Source organism: Lutra lutra, chromosome 12 (assembly GCF_902655055.1).
Source record: "Lutra lutra chromosome 12, mLutLut1.2, whole genome shotgun sequence".
NCBI lineage: Eukaryota > Metazoa > Chordata > Mammalia > Carnivora > Mustelidae > Lutra > Lutra lutra.
Window position 1 is genome coordinate 65,976,282 of NC_062289.1, and position 15,217 is coordinate 65,991,498.

The 15,217-nt window shown below is 47.3% G+C and overlaps 1 protein-coding gene across 1 annotated transcript; it reads left to right on the top strand.

The window, feature by feature from the left end:
- Window positions 1-19: 19 nt before the first annotated feature.
- GSTT2B (glutathione S-transferase theta 2B) lies at window positions 20-12,219 on the top strand. The gene is made up of 5 exons (XM_047698306.1): window positions 20-207; window positions 9,869-9,956; window positions 10,855-11,005; window positions 11,091-11,264; window positions 11,591-12,219. The coding sequence occupies exons 1-5, from the start codon at window positions 96-98 to the stop codon at window positions 11,798-11,800; spliced, it is 735 nt and encodes a 244-aa protein (XP_047554262.1). The 5' UTR covers window positions 20-95; the 3' UTR covers window positions 11,801-12,219.
- Window positions 12,220-15,217: the final 2,998 nt, after the last annotated feature.

Sequence of the window (15,217 nt, forward strand, 5' to 3'; positions counted from 1 at the left end):
GGGCGGGGCCTGAGACCCTATATCTCTCGGAGCGCCCCAGTCCTGCCACCATTGCTATCCTGGATTTTTGTCCGTGCCGTCCTGCTGCCACCGCGATGGGCCTGGAGCTCTACCTGGACCTGCTGTCCCAACCCTGCCGTGCCGTCTACATTTTCGCCAAGAAGAACGGCATCCCCTTCAAGCTGTGTACCACGGAGGTGTTCAAAGGTGGGCCCAGGCCGGCTCTTCAGGGGTCCATAGTCCTCGGGCCCTGCAGTTTCCTCTTCTTCCAAACAATTCCCGTAGTCCCAGGATGAGGAGAAAAAAGGCAAAAGAAATGTAGACAAAAATTATATTTCCGGGGTGCCTGGGTGGCTCAGTGGGTTAAAGCCTCTGCCTTCGGCTCAGCTCATGATCCCAGGGTCCTGGGATGGAGCCCCGCATCTGTCTTTCTGCTCAGCAGGGAGCCTGCTTCCCCCTCTTTCTCTGCCTGCCTCTCTGCCTACTTGTGATCTCTGTCTGTCAAATTAAAAAAAAAAAATCTTAAAAACAATTATATTTCCATGCAACTTGTAGCCCATTGACAAGTGCTTCAGACAGCAGAGTATGACAGGCCTCCAAGAACTCACACTGTCCTCTTTGTTTGTTTGTTTCTTCTTTTTTAAAGATGTATATATTTATTTTAGAGAGAGAGTGTGTAGGCTGGAGGGGTGGAGGGAGAGGGAGAGAGAGTCTCAGGCAGACTCCACACTCAACATAGAACCCAGGCAGGGCTCCATCCATGACCCTGAGATCAAGACCTGAACCCAATCCAAGAGTCAGGTGCTGGACCAGCTGTGACACCTAGACACCCCTACACACAAGGTTTTTATTTTTATTTTTAAAAGATTTTATTTATTTATTTGACAGAGTGAGAGAGCACAAGCAGGGGGACCAGGAGAGGGAGAGGGAGAAGGAGGCTCCCAACCAGAGAGCCTGATGTGGGGCTCAATCCCAGGATCCCAGGATCATGATCCAAGCCAAAGGCAGATGCTTAACCATCTGAGCCACCCAGGCACCCCTACCTACAAATGAGTTAACTTTTTTTTTTTTTTTTTAATGCTCAGTTAGCCACCCTATAGTACATCATTAGTTTCAGATGTAGAGTTCAGTAATTCATCAGTTGCAAATAATACCCGGTGCTTATCACATCAGGTGCATACCTTAATGTCCCTCACCTCCCTCCCCCTTCCCCTCCAGCAACCCTGTTTCTTTTCCATAGTTAAGAGTCTCTCATGGTTTGTCTCCCTCTCTGATTTCTTCCACTTCAGTTTTTCCCTCTCTTTCCCTATGGTCCTCTGAGCTATTCCTTCTGTTCCACATATGAGTGAAACCATATGATAATTGTCTTTCTCTGCTTGACTTATTTCACTTAGCATAATCTCCTCCAGTCCCATCCATGTCAATGCAAATGGTGGGTATTCATCCTTTCTGATGGCTGAATAATTAATATTCCATTGTGTGTAGGAACCACATCTTTTTTATTCATTCATCTGTTGTGTTGAAGGGCATCTTGTGTCCTTCCATAGTTTGGCTATTGTGGACACTGCTGCTATGAACATTGGGGTGCATGTGCCCCTTCTTTTCACTACATCTGTATCTTTGAGGTAAATACCCAGTAGTGCAATTGCTGGGTCGTAGGATAGCTCTATTTTTAACTCTTTGAGGAACCTCCATACTGTTTTCCAGAGTGGCTGTTCCAGCTTGCATTCCCACCAACAGTGTAAGAGGGGTCCCCTTTCTCCACGTCTTTGCCAACACTTGTTTCCTGCCTTGTTAATTTTTGTGATTCTTACTGGTATAAGGTGGTATCTCACTATGGTTTTGATTGGAGTTTCCCTGATGGCTAGTGATGTGGAACATTTTTCCATTTTTCCATCTGTCTGTTAGCCATTTGAATGTCTTTTTTGGAGAAGTGTCTGTTCATGTCCTCTGCCCATTTTTGACTGGATTTTTGTTTTTTGGGTGTTGAGTTTGAGAAGTTCTTTGTAGATCTTGGATACCAGCCCTTTATCTGTAATGTCATTTGCAATTATCTTCCCACATTCTGTGCACTCTCTCTTAGTGTTGTTGACTGTTTCTTTTGCTGTGCAGAAGCTTTTTATCTTGATAAAGACCCAAAAGTTCATTTTGGCTTTTGTTTCTCTTGCCTTTGGAGGCGTGTCTTGAAAGAAGTTGCTGTGGCCGATGTCAAAGAGGTTACTGCCTATGTTCTCCTCTAGGATTTTGATGGAGTCCTGTCTCACATCGAGGTCTTTCATCCACTTAGACTTTATCTTTGTGTATGGTGTAAGAGAATGGTTGAGTTTCATTCTTTTTAAAAAATTTTTAAAAGAGGGGCACCTGGGTGGCTCAGTGGGTTAAGCGTCTGCCTTTGGCTCAGGTCATGATCCCGGGGTCCTGGGATCAAGTCCCACATTGGGCTCCCTGCTCAGCAGGAAGCCTGCTTCCCCCTCAGCCTACCACTTCCCCTTCTTGTGCTCTCTCTTTCTCTGACAAATAAATAAATAAAATCTTAAAAAAAAACCTAAAAAAAATTTTTAAAGATTTTATTTGTTTATTTGACAGAGAGATTGAGATCACAAGTAGGCAGAGAGGCAGGCAGAGAGAGGGGGGGAAGCAGGCTCTCTGCTGAGCAGAGAGCCTGATGCGGGGCTCCATCTCAGGACCCTGAGATCATGACCTGAGCCAAAGGCAGAGGCTTAACCCACTAGCCACCCAGGCACCGCGAATTTCATTCTTCTGTTTGTAGCTGTCCATTTTTCCCAGCACCATTTATTGAAGAGACTGTCTTTTTTCCCTTCGGATATTTTTTCCTGATTTGTCAAAGATTAGTTGGCCATAATGAATTGAAGGTCCATTTCTGGAGTCTCTGTTTAGTTCTCTATGTCTTAATGTTAGCCCTTTGCTAGAGGTAAAAAAGCAACCTTAGCTTGACAAAAGCCGGACCTTCAGAATTCTGCACCATGTACTTTAACATATGAAAATCCTTTTGGAAACTCCCTTTATCTTTACCCTCTCCCAACTTAAAAGTATATAACCAATCACTCCTTCCAATTCCAGTGCAGCTCTGCCCACGGGTCCTGTCCCATGCTTTAATACAAATACCTTTTTTTTTTTTTTTAAAGATTTTATTTATTTATTTGACAGAGAGAGATCACAATCAGGCAGAGAGGCAGGCAGAGAGAGAGGAGGAAGCAGGTTCCCTGCTGAGCAGAGAGCCCGATGCGGGGCTCGAACCCAGGACCTGGGATCATGACCTGAGCCGAAGGCAGCGGCTTAACCCACTGAGCCACCCAGGCGCCCCAATACAAATACCTTTTGCTCCCAAACCATCAAGAATGATTTCTTGACCATTTGCTCTGAGTCCACATCGTATCATTTTGGACGTTGATCGTGGGGCCTGAGTCTTCTCATCTGGTCTCTGAGCCTCTGTGTGGACTTGGTGAGTACTTACTTCCTGTCTTCTTTTACCTTCATTCTAGGAGCTTTTCACAGACTACGATCATAATTACTGGAACACTTTCATGTCAATTGCTCAGGCTGCAATCCTCTAGCCCATGGCTACTCTAAGGAGAGGAAAAAAGCTTGCCCTTTAGCTGGAAGCTAGTACCCTGGCCAAATGGCAATAAGATTCAGAAACCTGATGCCCCTTCTTAACTTCTGTTCTTTTTTTTTTTTTTTTAATTTTCAAGATTTTATTTATTTATTTGACAGAGAGAAATCATAAGTAGGCAGAGAGGCAGGCAGAGAGAGAGGAGGAAGCAGGCTCCCTGCTGAGCAGAAAGCCCGATGCGGGGCTTGAACCCAGGACCTGGGATCATGACCTGAGCCGAAGGCAGCGGCTTAACCCACTGAGCCACCCAGGCGCCCCTTAACTTCTGTTCTTATTCAAAGTTGTCTTTCTTAGGCATGGGACAGCCACCTAAGTCACTAGCAGGGCTGCCAATCTTAAGACTCCTGTGTGAAGTTTCCTCCTCATTGGTCCAAGGGTATCCCCTCACATCTCTGGTCTAGCCACTTTTTGCCATGAAACTCCCGCCCAGAGCCAGCTGAAACCAGTGCCGGATTGAATTAAAACCCAGCTGGGGGTGGCATCTGACTTTAGCTCAGGTCATGATCTTAGGGTGCTCTGATCGATCCCTGTGTCCTGTGTCAGGCTCCATGCTCAACGGGGAGTCTGCTTCTCGCTCTGCCCTTCCCTCCCATTTGTGCTTGTGCATTCTCTCTCTCTCTTTAAAAAAATCTTATTTTTTAAAAAGATTTTATTTCTTGGGGCGCCTGGGTGGCTCAGTGGGTTAAAGCCTCTGCCTTCGGCTCAGGTCATGATCCCAGAGTCCTGGGATTGAGCCCCGCATCGGGCTCTCTGCTCTGCGGAGAGCCTGCTTCCTCCTCTCTCTGCCTGCCTCCCTGCCTGCTTGTGATCTCTCTCTCTGTCAAATAAAGAAATAAAATCTTAAAAAAAAAAAAAAAAAAGGGACGCCTGGGTGGCTAAGTGGGTTAAGCCGCTGCCTTCGGCTCAGGTCATGATCTCGGGGTCCTGGGATCGAGTCCCGCATCGGGCTCTCTGCTCGGCAGGGAGCCTGCTTCCTCCTCTCTCTCTCTGCTTGCCTCTCTGTCTACTTGTGATCTCTCTCTGTCAAATAAAGAAATAAAATCTTTAAAAAAAAAAAGATTTTATTTCTTTATTTGACATAGAGAAAGCGCAAGTAGGGGGAGCAGCAGGCAGAGGGAGAAGCAGACTCCCTGTTGATCAGGGAGCTGGATGTAGGGCTTGATTCCAGGACTGTGGCATCATGACCTGAGCCAGAGGCAGACGCTTAATGACTGAGCCACCCATGCACCCCTCAGATAAAATCTTAAACAAACAAAAAACCCAACTGGGAACCATTTCCTAGGTAGGTTGGCTGTAAAGACTATATGTGCTGGAATGTTGCTTAGACTGTGGTGGATTTCCATCTTCACTGTTTTCTGTCAATGTCCCCTACTATTTAAATTACAAAATCAGGTAATTTCCCTTTGTGAAACTTTTCTAGTGTTTTCCATGGGTTAAAAAGGGTGAATTCTTCATAGCTCAGTATTTTGGTGTACCCATTTGTAGCCTAGGATGCAATGGGTGAAGGGGGGGCGGTTTGGGAGGGGAGATGCCGGCATCCCTTCTGTGGGGCTGGGTGGTGGTCATAGCCATTTCCTTTGAGGGATGCCTCCAATCTCTTTGGCACCAGGAAACTCTGACTTATCCTGCATGGAATAATCCCCGGGAGCGTGTGTGGTGGTGGTCGGGGGCGTTCCTTGGTAATAGACCTTCTCTCCTTTTTTAGGAGCCTGGGATCTTCTTCATTTCCCAAGGTCTCTCCCTTGAAACGCTTTTTAACCCCCTGGAAACTATTCAGATTGCATGATTTAGGAAAAAGAAGACTGATCTGTAAGATTGCATGGCCTCAGTACTCTACCTAGAGACAAGGAAAAAAATGGCCCCCCCCTTTTTTTTTTTTAATTTTATTTCTTTACTTGACAGAGAAAGAGAGCACAAACAGGGGGGAGTGGCCGAGGGAGAGGGAGAAGCAGGCTCCCTGCTGAGCAGAGAGCCCAATGCGAGGCTCAATCCAGGACCTTGAGATCATGATCTGGGCCGAAGGTAGATGCTTAACCTATTGAGCCATCCAGGTGCCCTGGAAAAATGGCCCATTAACGAGATGTTAAACTTCAATATGACCTATCAGTTAGATTTCTTCTGCCGGGAACAGGGCAAGTAGGCAGAGGTACAGCATGGTCGTAAGTCAGGACCCTGACCTAAGGATCTCTTGCAGAATGTGTTTGGCTGCTAAGCAGGCTAACAAGCTGCCTCCGGATATATTGGATAATGGTAGTTGAAAGAGGCCTTGTCCTCCTCCTAATAAACCCAGATTGCTGGAGGAGACACAGTCCATTCTGAGGAAGGGGATGTTGACAGTCTCACTGGTCCTCTTAATAGGCCCAGGTTATTCTTACTGTATGTGGGGGCTTCTCCCTCCTTCATTTCCCAGGTTGATGGTTATGATGATTGGAGTGAATTGTCTCTGGTTAGTCTGCCTCGGATGGACTTGAAAGGAAAATCCTAAGCTGCTGCCCAACGGAAACCCCTTTTGTTTCCGGAAAGTTCCCTGTCTTCTCTGGCCCAATATGGACTGCCTATCTTCAGTTGCTGGTGGAGGAAAAGCATGCATCTGCTCTTCCGTTCTGAGCTGATGAGTTTTAGAACCACGGAATCCTGGGGTGCCTGGGGGCTCAGTTGGTTGAGTGCCTGCCTTTGGTCAAGTAATGATCCTCAAGTCCAGGGATCGAGTCCTGCATTGGGCTCCCTGCTCAGCAGGGGGTCAGCTTCTTCCTCTGATCTTCCCCCTCTCATGCTTTCTCTCTTTCTCTCTCTCAAATAGATAAATAAATAATAAATTTAAAAAAAAGAACTGGGAGTCCTTTCTCTGCCTTCTGGGCTTTTCTGCTTCCAGCCTTGCTGGCCACACCTCACCTCTTCCGCCATCCTCTCCCTCCCTCCTCCTTTCCTCCTGTTTCTTTTTTCTTTTTAATTTTTAAAATATTTTATTTATTTATTTGACAGAGACACAGCAAGAGAGGGAACACAAGCAGGGGGAGTGGGAGAGGGAGAAGCAGGCTTCCTACCATGCAGGGAGTCTGATGTGGGACTCGATCCTAGGATCCTGGGATCATGACCTGAGCAGAAGGCAGACACTTAACGACTGGGCCACCTGGGCATCCCCCCTTCCTCCTGTTTCTGGACCACCTTGGGTGTGGCCTGCATGACTGGCTCCTGTGCCAGCCTGGTGCCTGGTTCTTTTTTTTTTTAAGATTTTTTATTTATTTATTTGACAGAGAGAAAGAGATCACAAGTAGGCAGAGAGAGGGTGGGGGGAAGCAGGCTCCCCGCTGAGCAGAGAGCCCTACTCGGGGCTCGATCCCAGGACCCTGGGACCATGACCTGAGAGGAAGGCAGAGGCTGAACCCTGGTGAGGGTTAAGTCTGAGCCACCCAGGCGCCCCTAGTGGTGCTGGGTTCTTAATCCCAGCCTCGAGGCCAAGGAGTGAGGAGCACCCCCTTGGACTTACACTGCCCACCTCATATTTCCCCACTGGTGTCCCAGGTAAAAATTGACAGTGGGGAACAACTTGATTGACTTCTAAGTAGATGTGGTTGTATTTACACTAATTTAAGTGTGTTGATTTCACTAAGATAGACATATCTTTAGACTTAGTAGCATTAAATGTACAACTTTTTTTTTTAAAGATTTTATTTATTTATTTGACAGACAGAGATCACAAGTAGGCAGAGAGGCAGGCAGAGAGAGAGAGGAGGAAGCAGGCTCCCTGCGGAGCAGAGAGCCCGATGCGGGGCTCGATCCCAGGACCCTGGGATCATGACCTGAGCCGAAGGCAGAGGCTTTAACCCACTGAGCCACCCAGGCTCCCCTAAATGTACAACTTTTAACCTACCAAGGATTACTGAAGGTCAAAGAAGCTCCTCTTATCTCTTTTACAATTGTCAGCAAAAAGATGGCTTGCAATGATGGTTGATTTGTTGGTCTTCAAGTTTTGATGGGTTTCAAAGTCTTTGGTAACCTGAAACTTTCGAGTTGTGCTTGGTTGATAAATTGGGCTGAATTCATTGGACATCTAAGCCTTTTCCAAATGAGATAAAATGTTAATGCACTGATTACTGAACACAGGTTTGTGCTTTCGGCTTCTCATTGCAGAGAAGCTAAAGATACTTGGGTCTGTTGGTAAACAGGCTTTGTGCTTTATTGAAAGATGATACTATGGAATCACAAGCTTTACTTTTACTTTTCTTTTTTTTATTTTTAAGATTTTATTTATTTGACAGAGAGAGAGCACAAGCAGGGAGAGAGACAGAGAGAGAAGCAGATTCCCCACTGAGCAGGGAGCCCAATGTGGGGTTCCATCTCAGGACCATAAGATCATGACCTGAACCAAAGGTAGGGCTTAACTGACAGCCACCCAGGTGCCCAATGAACTCATATATTATAGTGAACTCATATCAGATCTTGAGCCATGCCCATTTTCGAGTCTTTGTCATTTATGGTTATTGTTCTAATACTCTTGCAAAACACGTTTCATCTTAAAGGAGATTCATTAAAAGGGCTTTTGACGGGGCACCAGGATGGCTCAATTGGTTGGGTGTCTGCCTTCAGCTTAGTCCCTGGATCGAGACCCACAGGGAGCCTGCTTCTCCCTCTGCCCCTCACTCCACTTGTGCATTCCTTCTGTCTCTCTCTCTCTCAAATAAATAAAATCTTAAAAAAAAAAAAACAGAGGGTTTTTGACAAACACAGGATCTTGATATCTTTAAAATAATAAAACTAAAATGGATAAGAATTTCCAGAACTGGTGCGCCTGGATGGCTCAGTGGGTTAAGCCTCTGCCTTCGGCTCAGTTCATGATCCCAAGTGTCCTGGAATCGAGCCCTGCAGTGGGCTCCCTATTCAGCAGAGAGCCTGCTTCTCCCTCTCCCACTCCCCCTGCTTGTGTTCTCTCTCCCTGTCAAATAAATAAACTCTTAAAAAAAATAAGATATACAGGAATATGACAAAGTATCTCTTTGTGAACAAATTGAAGCATTTAACTTTTCTCTACCTGAGCCCTCTGAAGTCCACAGGCTCTCAGTGTTTGGGTGATTCTGTCGGTTGAGGGTTGGACTCTCGGTTTTGTTTTTTTTTAAGATTTTATTTATTTATTTGACAGAGACACAGCGAGAGAGGGAACACAAGCAGGGGGAGTGGGAGAAGGAGAACAGGCCTCCAAGGAGCAAGGAGCCCCATGTGGGGCTCGATCCCAGGACCCTGGGATCATGATCTGAGCCGAAGGCAGACTCAAAGACTGAGCCACCGAGGCGCTTCTGGACTCTCAGTTTTGGCTCCAGTCCTGAGATCCAAGCAAAGCGTGGAGTCTGATATTCTCTTTCCCTCTTCCTCTGCTTTCTGCCCCTTGTGTGCTCTCTTTCCCTCTAAAATAATCATTAAAAAAAAAAAAAAGGTGTTTTTATTAAAGCACGGGGACCTTAGGGAGAAAGAACTGCATTGGGGTTGGAAGGTGCAACTAATTATATATTTTGGGATTGGGGGGTGCGGTGAGTAGAGATAAAGGGAGTCCCTGAAGGGATTTTGAGAAGACTAAACAGGATCCTGGAGCTGTGGCTATTGTCAGCTAAGGTCGTGTTTTGCCTCTAGCAAAGCATTAACATTAAGGCAGTTGTGAGTTCTTTTTTTTTTTTTTTTTTTAAGATTTTATTTATTTATTTGACAGAGAGAGATCACAAGCAGTCAGAGAGGCAGGCAGAGAGAGAGGAGGAAGCAGGCTCCCTGCTGAGCAGAGAGCCCAATGCGAGGCTCAATCCCAGGACTCTGAGATCATGACCTGAGCCGAAGGCAGCGGCTTAACCCACTGAGCCACCCAGGCGCCCCCAGTTGTGAGTTCTTTGAGGAAAGTCATGCTTTGCCTGTTTCAGATATTTATCAAAGGGCTGCAAGTTGTAAGGAAATTTAATTTTATCTACATTTCATTTGCCTTTGATCTCCTCTGGTATCTCACCAGAGATTGTCCTCGGCTGTGTGGCCTTGGACAGGTTGCTGGCCCTTTCTGAAACTTAGTTTTCCCTTCTGAGAAGGAGGATAATATTACTTCTACTCTGTAGGACTGGAGTCTCACAGTTCCTGCCTTGAAAGCATGTATTTAAAGTCCTAAAGCCTCAAAGACCCTGTTCTGGCTGGGGAAGGGAGAGGGAGGGCACAGCAGGTGTGGGTCTTGCTCTGAAGGCCTTTTTTTGACTTCTTTCTCCATAGGGCAGCTCCAGAGCAAGGAGTTCTTCCAGATTAATATGCTGCGGAAGATACCCGTCCTCAAAGATGGTGACTTCATCTTGACTGAAAGGTGCTCTCCCTCCCTCCCTCCTTCTAAGCCCCTAGATCCCCTGGCCTTTGGCTGTCCCGTTGTGTGCCCTCTTAGACCCTATGCCGCAGATGAGGGCAGAGGGAGGCGTGTGGTGAGAGCTGACACCTAGGGTTGGGGGTGACCAGGATGCCCGAAAGCCGATGCAAGATAGCGCTGTACCTCCCTTGTCTTCGACTGTCTTTCTGGACCCTAGGGCCTCCCCAACCCCATTGGAGGGGCAGTAGAAGAGAACATGGGGGCATTTGTCCAGTTGGACAGAAAGCAAGTTCAGCACATGGAAAGGGCCTCTCCTGACTCCTGAGGCCACTCTCCAGAGTTGGCCAGGGCCTGAGGGAACAACTCACAGTGAGGGCCAGCCACCAGGCAGGCAGAGGGTAAGAGGTCAGGCAGCTACAGGTGCAATGGCCAGAGGACCTGTCAGGGGTGACCCATGACAGATCTGAGGACAAGCTTTCCCTCCAGGTCCTCAACCCAACACTGGGACATGCAGAGGGCTTAATGCAAGACTCCAGAGGCTCAGAGAGCCTTTTCTGAGCTGTGTGGCCTTGGAGGAGTCACTTAATTATTCTGAGGCTTAGCTTCCTCACGTGAAATCTCTACCTCATGGGGCCAGGGGTGGGGGCTGCTATGGTATCACAGATATGGGCCTCTTAAAGGGCCAAGTGGTCGGTGTGGCCCAGCGTCCATGCTGGAGACAATGAAGGAAGGAGACTAGGGAGGATACAGTCAGGGGCAGTGCCCAGGAAGCTGTGGATGAGAGGGGAGACATCACGTACAGAGAAGCCCCAGAGCCCCACTGAGGGATGGAAGCAGCTGAGGAAAAAGGACATGAACCAGGATCCTCAAAGCCACTGTTTCTGCTGGCCCTGATCTGTAGCTCCGCCATCTTGATTTACCTGAGCTCTAAGTACCAGACGGCAGACCACTGGTACCCCTCCGACCTTCAGGCCCGCGCTCGTGTCCACGAGTATCTGGGTTGGCACGCCGACTGCATCCGGGGCACCTTCGGTGTGCCCTTGTGGACCCAGGTGAGGAGAGCCGTCTGGGGTTGTTGACCGTCAGGGACCCAGAAGGAGGCAGGGACGCAGCCTGAGCCCACCCTTTGCCTGTCAGGTGATAGCACCACTCACTGGGGCCCACGTGCCTGAGGAGAAGGTGGAACGGAACAAGATGGCCATGGACCGGGCGCTGCAGCAGGTGGAGGACAAGTTCTTGGGGGACCAGGCCTTCCTCATCGGCCAGCAGATGTCACTGGCTGACCTCATGGCCTTCGAGGAGCTGATGCAGGTGTGAGCTTGGGATCTGTGGGCAGCATCCCTCCTGTCGCTGCCCTCACTAGGCAGAAGCCCTCAGGCAGGCCTAGAGACAGCTAGGAATTTGCCCAGAATCACAGAGCAAGGTTCTGTCTGAACTGATGCTTTCGCCCTGAACTTCTGCTTCCCTCCTGGGTGTGGTGTTTCATGCTGGTGCTCCAGGGCCCTGAGGCTGACCATATTTCCCTGGGCCTCACATGGGAGTTGTCAGGGTAGGGGGAGGGTGCCCAACACCTGTGCTAGTGGTTCTGGTATTGGGGCCTCAGTATTGCTGTAACTTTCCCATCTTCTTCCCTGCAGCCTGTGGCTGTTGGCTATGACCTCTTTGAGGGAAGGCCGAAACTGGCAGCATGGCGTGAGCGAGTGGAGGCTTTCCTGGGTTCTGATCTGTTCCAAGAGACCCATGGTACCATCCTGAACATCCTGGAGCAGGTGGTCAACAAAAAATTTCCAAAGCCTTCCCCAGAAGTCTATCCGTATATTCTGCTTCATATTTCCAGGATTCCCTGAGGAGTCTGGAAGGGGGAGCTGATGGTTGGAGGCCAGGAGATTAGTTCTTAGTTTCTTTCTTGTCCTTTTTCATCCCTCTGTCTTACCTCAGTCTCTTGTTTCTGACTCCTGGAGGAGCTCTACCACAGGTAGGATGCCTGATGTCCTGGGCAGTGCTGCTTCTCAGGTATAGCACATATAATCAACAGAAGACTAAAATCCACCATATATAAAGAGCTCTAGAAATCCAATAGCATGAGGAAGAACAAATCAACTTAAAATCAGCAAATGTCATTGGTCTTTTAAGTATAATGAAGACTTGGGGAGACGCCTGAGTGGCTCAGTCAGTTAAGTGTCTGCCTTCAGCTCAGGTCATGATCCCAGGGTCCTGGAATTGAGTCCCACATCAGGCTCCTTGCTCAGCAGGGAGCCTGCTTCTCCCTCTGCTGTCGCAGCCAGCATGACAATTCGATTAAGGACCTAAGGATAAAAGGATGGTGAAAAGAAACCAAGAGACAAAAAGATGGGGGCAGGAGGAGCACTGAGGAGGATATCCAACAGTGCTGTTTATTCGCCACCTTGCAGACATATATATATAGTAATAACACAATAGAAGAAGCAATACATCAGTGTCTGGCTAAATAACCGCAAGTTCCCATAATAAGTTTCACTATTAACTGATGAGGGAGCAGGAGGCTGGCTGAAGACAAAGCAAAAGCTGGCTCCTTGCACCCCCTCTCCACCTGCTCCCCTCGGTAATGTGTGTGATTTCCTCGGGCACCCAAGACAAATAGTTAGCTCACAGAGATCACAATCCTGCAAGACAGGAGTCTCCCTTGGTTTACAAATGTCCTAGAGATCTACAAAGAAGTTACCTTATCAATAGCACAATTTCCAGAGGCAAGTAACTCAGTTCCTCAAGCCCTAAATAAAGTTAAATTTCTTCTAAACCCAAATCTCACTAACAAAGACACTTGATAGCAGAAATGTGAATGGCTTGCCAAAAGACAACACTGATAAAGCCACAAGGCCTCCGGTATCCCGACACCTTGTAGGCCCTCTTTAGCATATGAAAGCTCCGTTGAAACCTCCCTTCCCCTCACCTTCCCCCAACTGCAAGGTACATAACCTGCCATCCCTCACCACCCGGGGCAGCAGCTCTTCCTGTGCACGGGTCCTGTCTCTGTGCTTTAATAAACCACCATTTTGCACCAAGATGTCTTAATTCTTTCTTGGTCATCGGCTCCAGACCTCAGCCCACCGAACCTCACCTAGGTTCTAGAACTTCATCATTAACTATAAGCAAATCTCATGACGCCAGGCAGTTGATGTTAGCACTATTGTTCTCTATTGATACAAGAAGTTACAGCAAACTAGGGAGTAATTTATGAGCTGTACTAGGACAACAAGGATCAGCTAAGAATTCATAACCCCAACCACATTGTTCCCTTCTGTTTGGGGAACGTGTGGGAAGTCACGTAGGCGAGCGCACGACACATAGCACAGACCCTAAGTGCTACTCAACTTTTCCCGTCCATAACCTTTTGTTAAGGTATTTGGACCTCAAAAGGAGACACAAGTCAGGGCCTGGTTGGTCCTCGTCTCAAGCCTTATCGTGGCCTCCCACACTCTGCCTTCCACTCTCCCTGCTTGTGTGCTCTCTCTCCCTGACAAACAGATAAATAAAATCTTAAAAAAATATATAATGAAGACTTGGGATGCCTGGGTGGCTCAGTCGGTTAAGCATCTGACTGTTGATTTCGGCTCAGATCATGATTTCAGGGTCTGAGATGGAGTCCTGTGTCCAGCTCATACTCAGCACAGAGTCTGCTTATCCCTCTCCCTCTGTTCTCCTCCAACTTGCACGGTCTCTCTCTCTCTTTAAATAAATAAAAAAATAAATAAAATCTTTAAAAAAATATAATGAAGACTCAGACACTTGAAGAAGAAACTAAGAATGATTTGTTCTATTACATGGTCATATTATATGTAGTAATAAAATTATGTCCCAGTAACCCTCATCATAGTTAATCCAAGTAACCTTGGATAACAATATATAACATTGTTACCAGGGCAACAAAATGGTAAGAAATCCATTAGAATGGCAAGCTCCTAAAGTATATAGATGACTTTTCAAGGGCTATGGTAATGGTTTTTGAAATCTGGGAAACAGAAGACTTAACAAGCACTCCGGTCTTCTAGTGTGGTTTCAGCATAAGAGAAAACAGGGGTTATAGGTTGTTGCAGAAGCCACCATGTGTATCCCCCAGATCTGTCTTTGTGTCAGAGCCCACACCAGTTACTTTAATGGAGAGAATTTAACATAAAGAATTGGTGGGGTGTCTGGGTGGCTCAGTTGGTTAAGTGTCCCACTCTTGATCTTGGCTCCGGTCTCAATCTCAGGGGTCATGAGTTCAAACCCTGCATCGGGCTCCATGCTGGATGGGAGCCTCCTTAATAATAATAATAATAATAATAAACATAAACATTAAGAATTGGTCACTGGGCATTATAGAACTCAGGCAGAGAAAACCCAGATGAATAAAGGGACAGCCACTAGCTCTAGAGCTGCGGGGGACCAAGGGAGGAAATTGGAATTCTCAAAATGTAGATGGTGGGGGAGACACCCTGTGGAAGTCAGACTTCTGAGAAGGGTGCTGCTGCCTCCAAACCCCGAGGAGAGTCCCATGGGGCTGAGATCAGACCTTGGAGAAGGGACACTAGTTGGAGGGTACTGCCATCTCAGGGTGAATGAAAACACGCGTCCTAGGAGTGTTGGGAAATTGCAAACTGAGTTCAACTGTACTACAGGAGAATTCCTGACCCCTGAGCGAAGACCCCTTGGTGTGGGGATGTCGACAGTGTCAGGAACCTTTGACCTCCTCCAGCCTCCTCTCCAGTTCATGGTATTTGGTGGGTTTTTTTTTGTTTTGTTTTGATTTTTGTTTTGTTTTGTTTTGTTTTGTTTTTATGGCAAGGCTTAATGCTGTCTCTAATACCTACAGTGTATGGCACCATCTAGATTGGAGAAGCCAACAGCCAGTAGTAGTCTTGTAGCTATTTCTGCCTGGGAATCAAAATGTCTCCATCTTGAATAGAAAAATAATGCTGAGGACAATGGGTTTCCCCACAAGAGAGTTTATGCCTAACCAAAATAGCACTCTTGTGGGAAGGTAAAAAATGTCAGTCTTGCCCCTGTCCCGAGCTATCTAGCGAAAGCACAGTGCGTCTGAGTGAGGCATTTCAGCCACATGGAAGAGAAGACTTTGGCCCAAGACTCTACTGACATCTGGAATCCTGGGTAAGAAGCACCGGGCTCAGCCCCAGGTGTAGCCGCCCCCAACTAACTGTGATGACATCCTTGAGAGTGTTAGAAAAGGGACTTGAAACAAGGCCCCGGGCTAGGTGGGAGGCGTTTGTCTTCAAGTCCGTGCTGTG

Coding starts and splice junctions, on each gene's coding strand:
- GSTT2B (XM_047698306.1), top strand. CDS start 96: ATGGGCCTGGAGCTCTACCTGGACCTGCTGTCCCAACCCTGCCGTGCC. Junction 9,957..10,854: donor GACTTCATCTTGACTGAAAG/GTGCTCTCCCTC, acceptor CCTGATCTGTAG/CTCCGCCATCTTGATTTACC. Junction 11,265..11,590: donor CCTTCGAGGAGCTGATGCAG/GTGTGAGCTTGG, acceptor TCTTCCCTGCAG/CCTGTGGCTGTTGGCTATGA.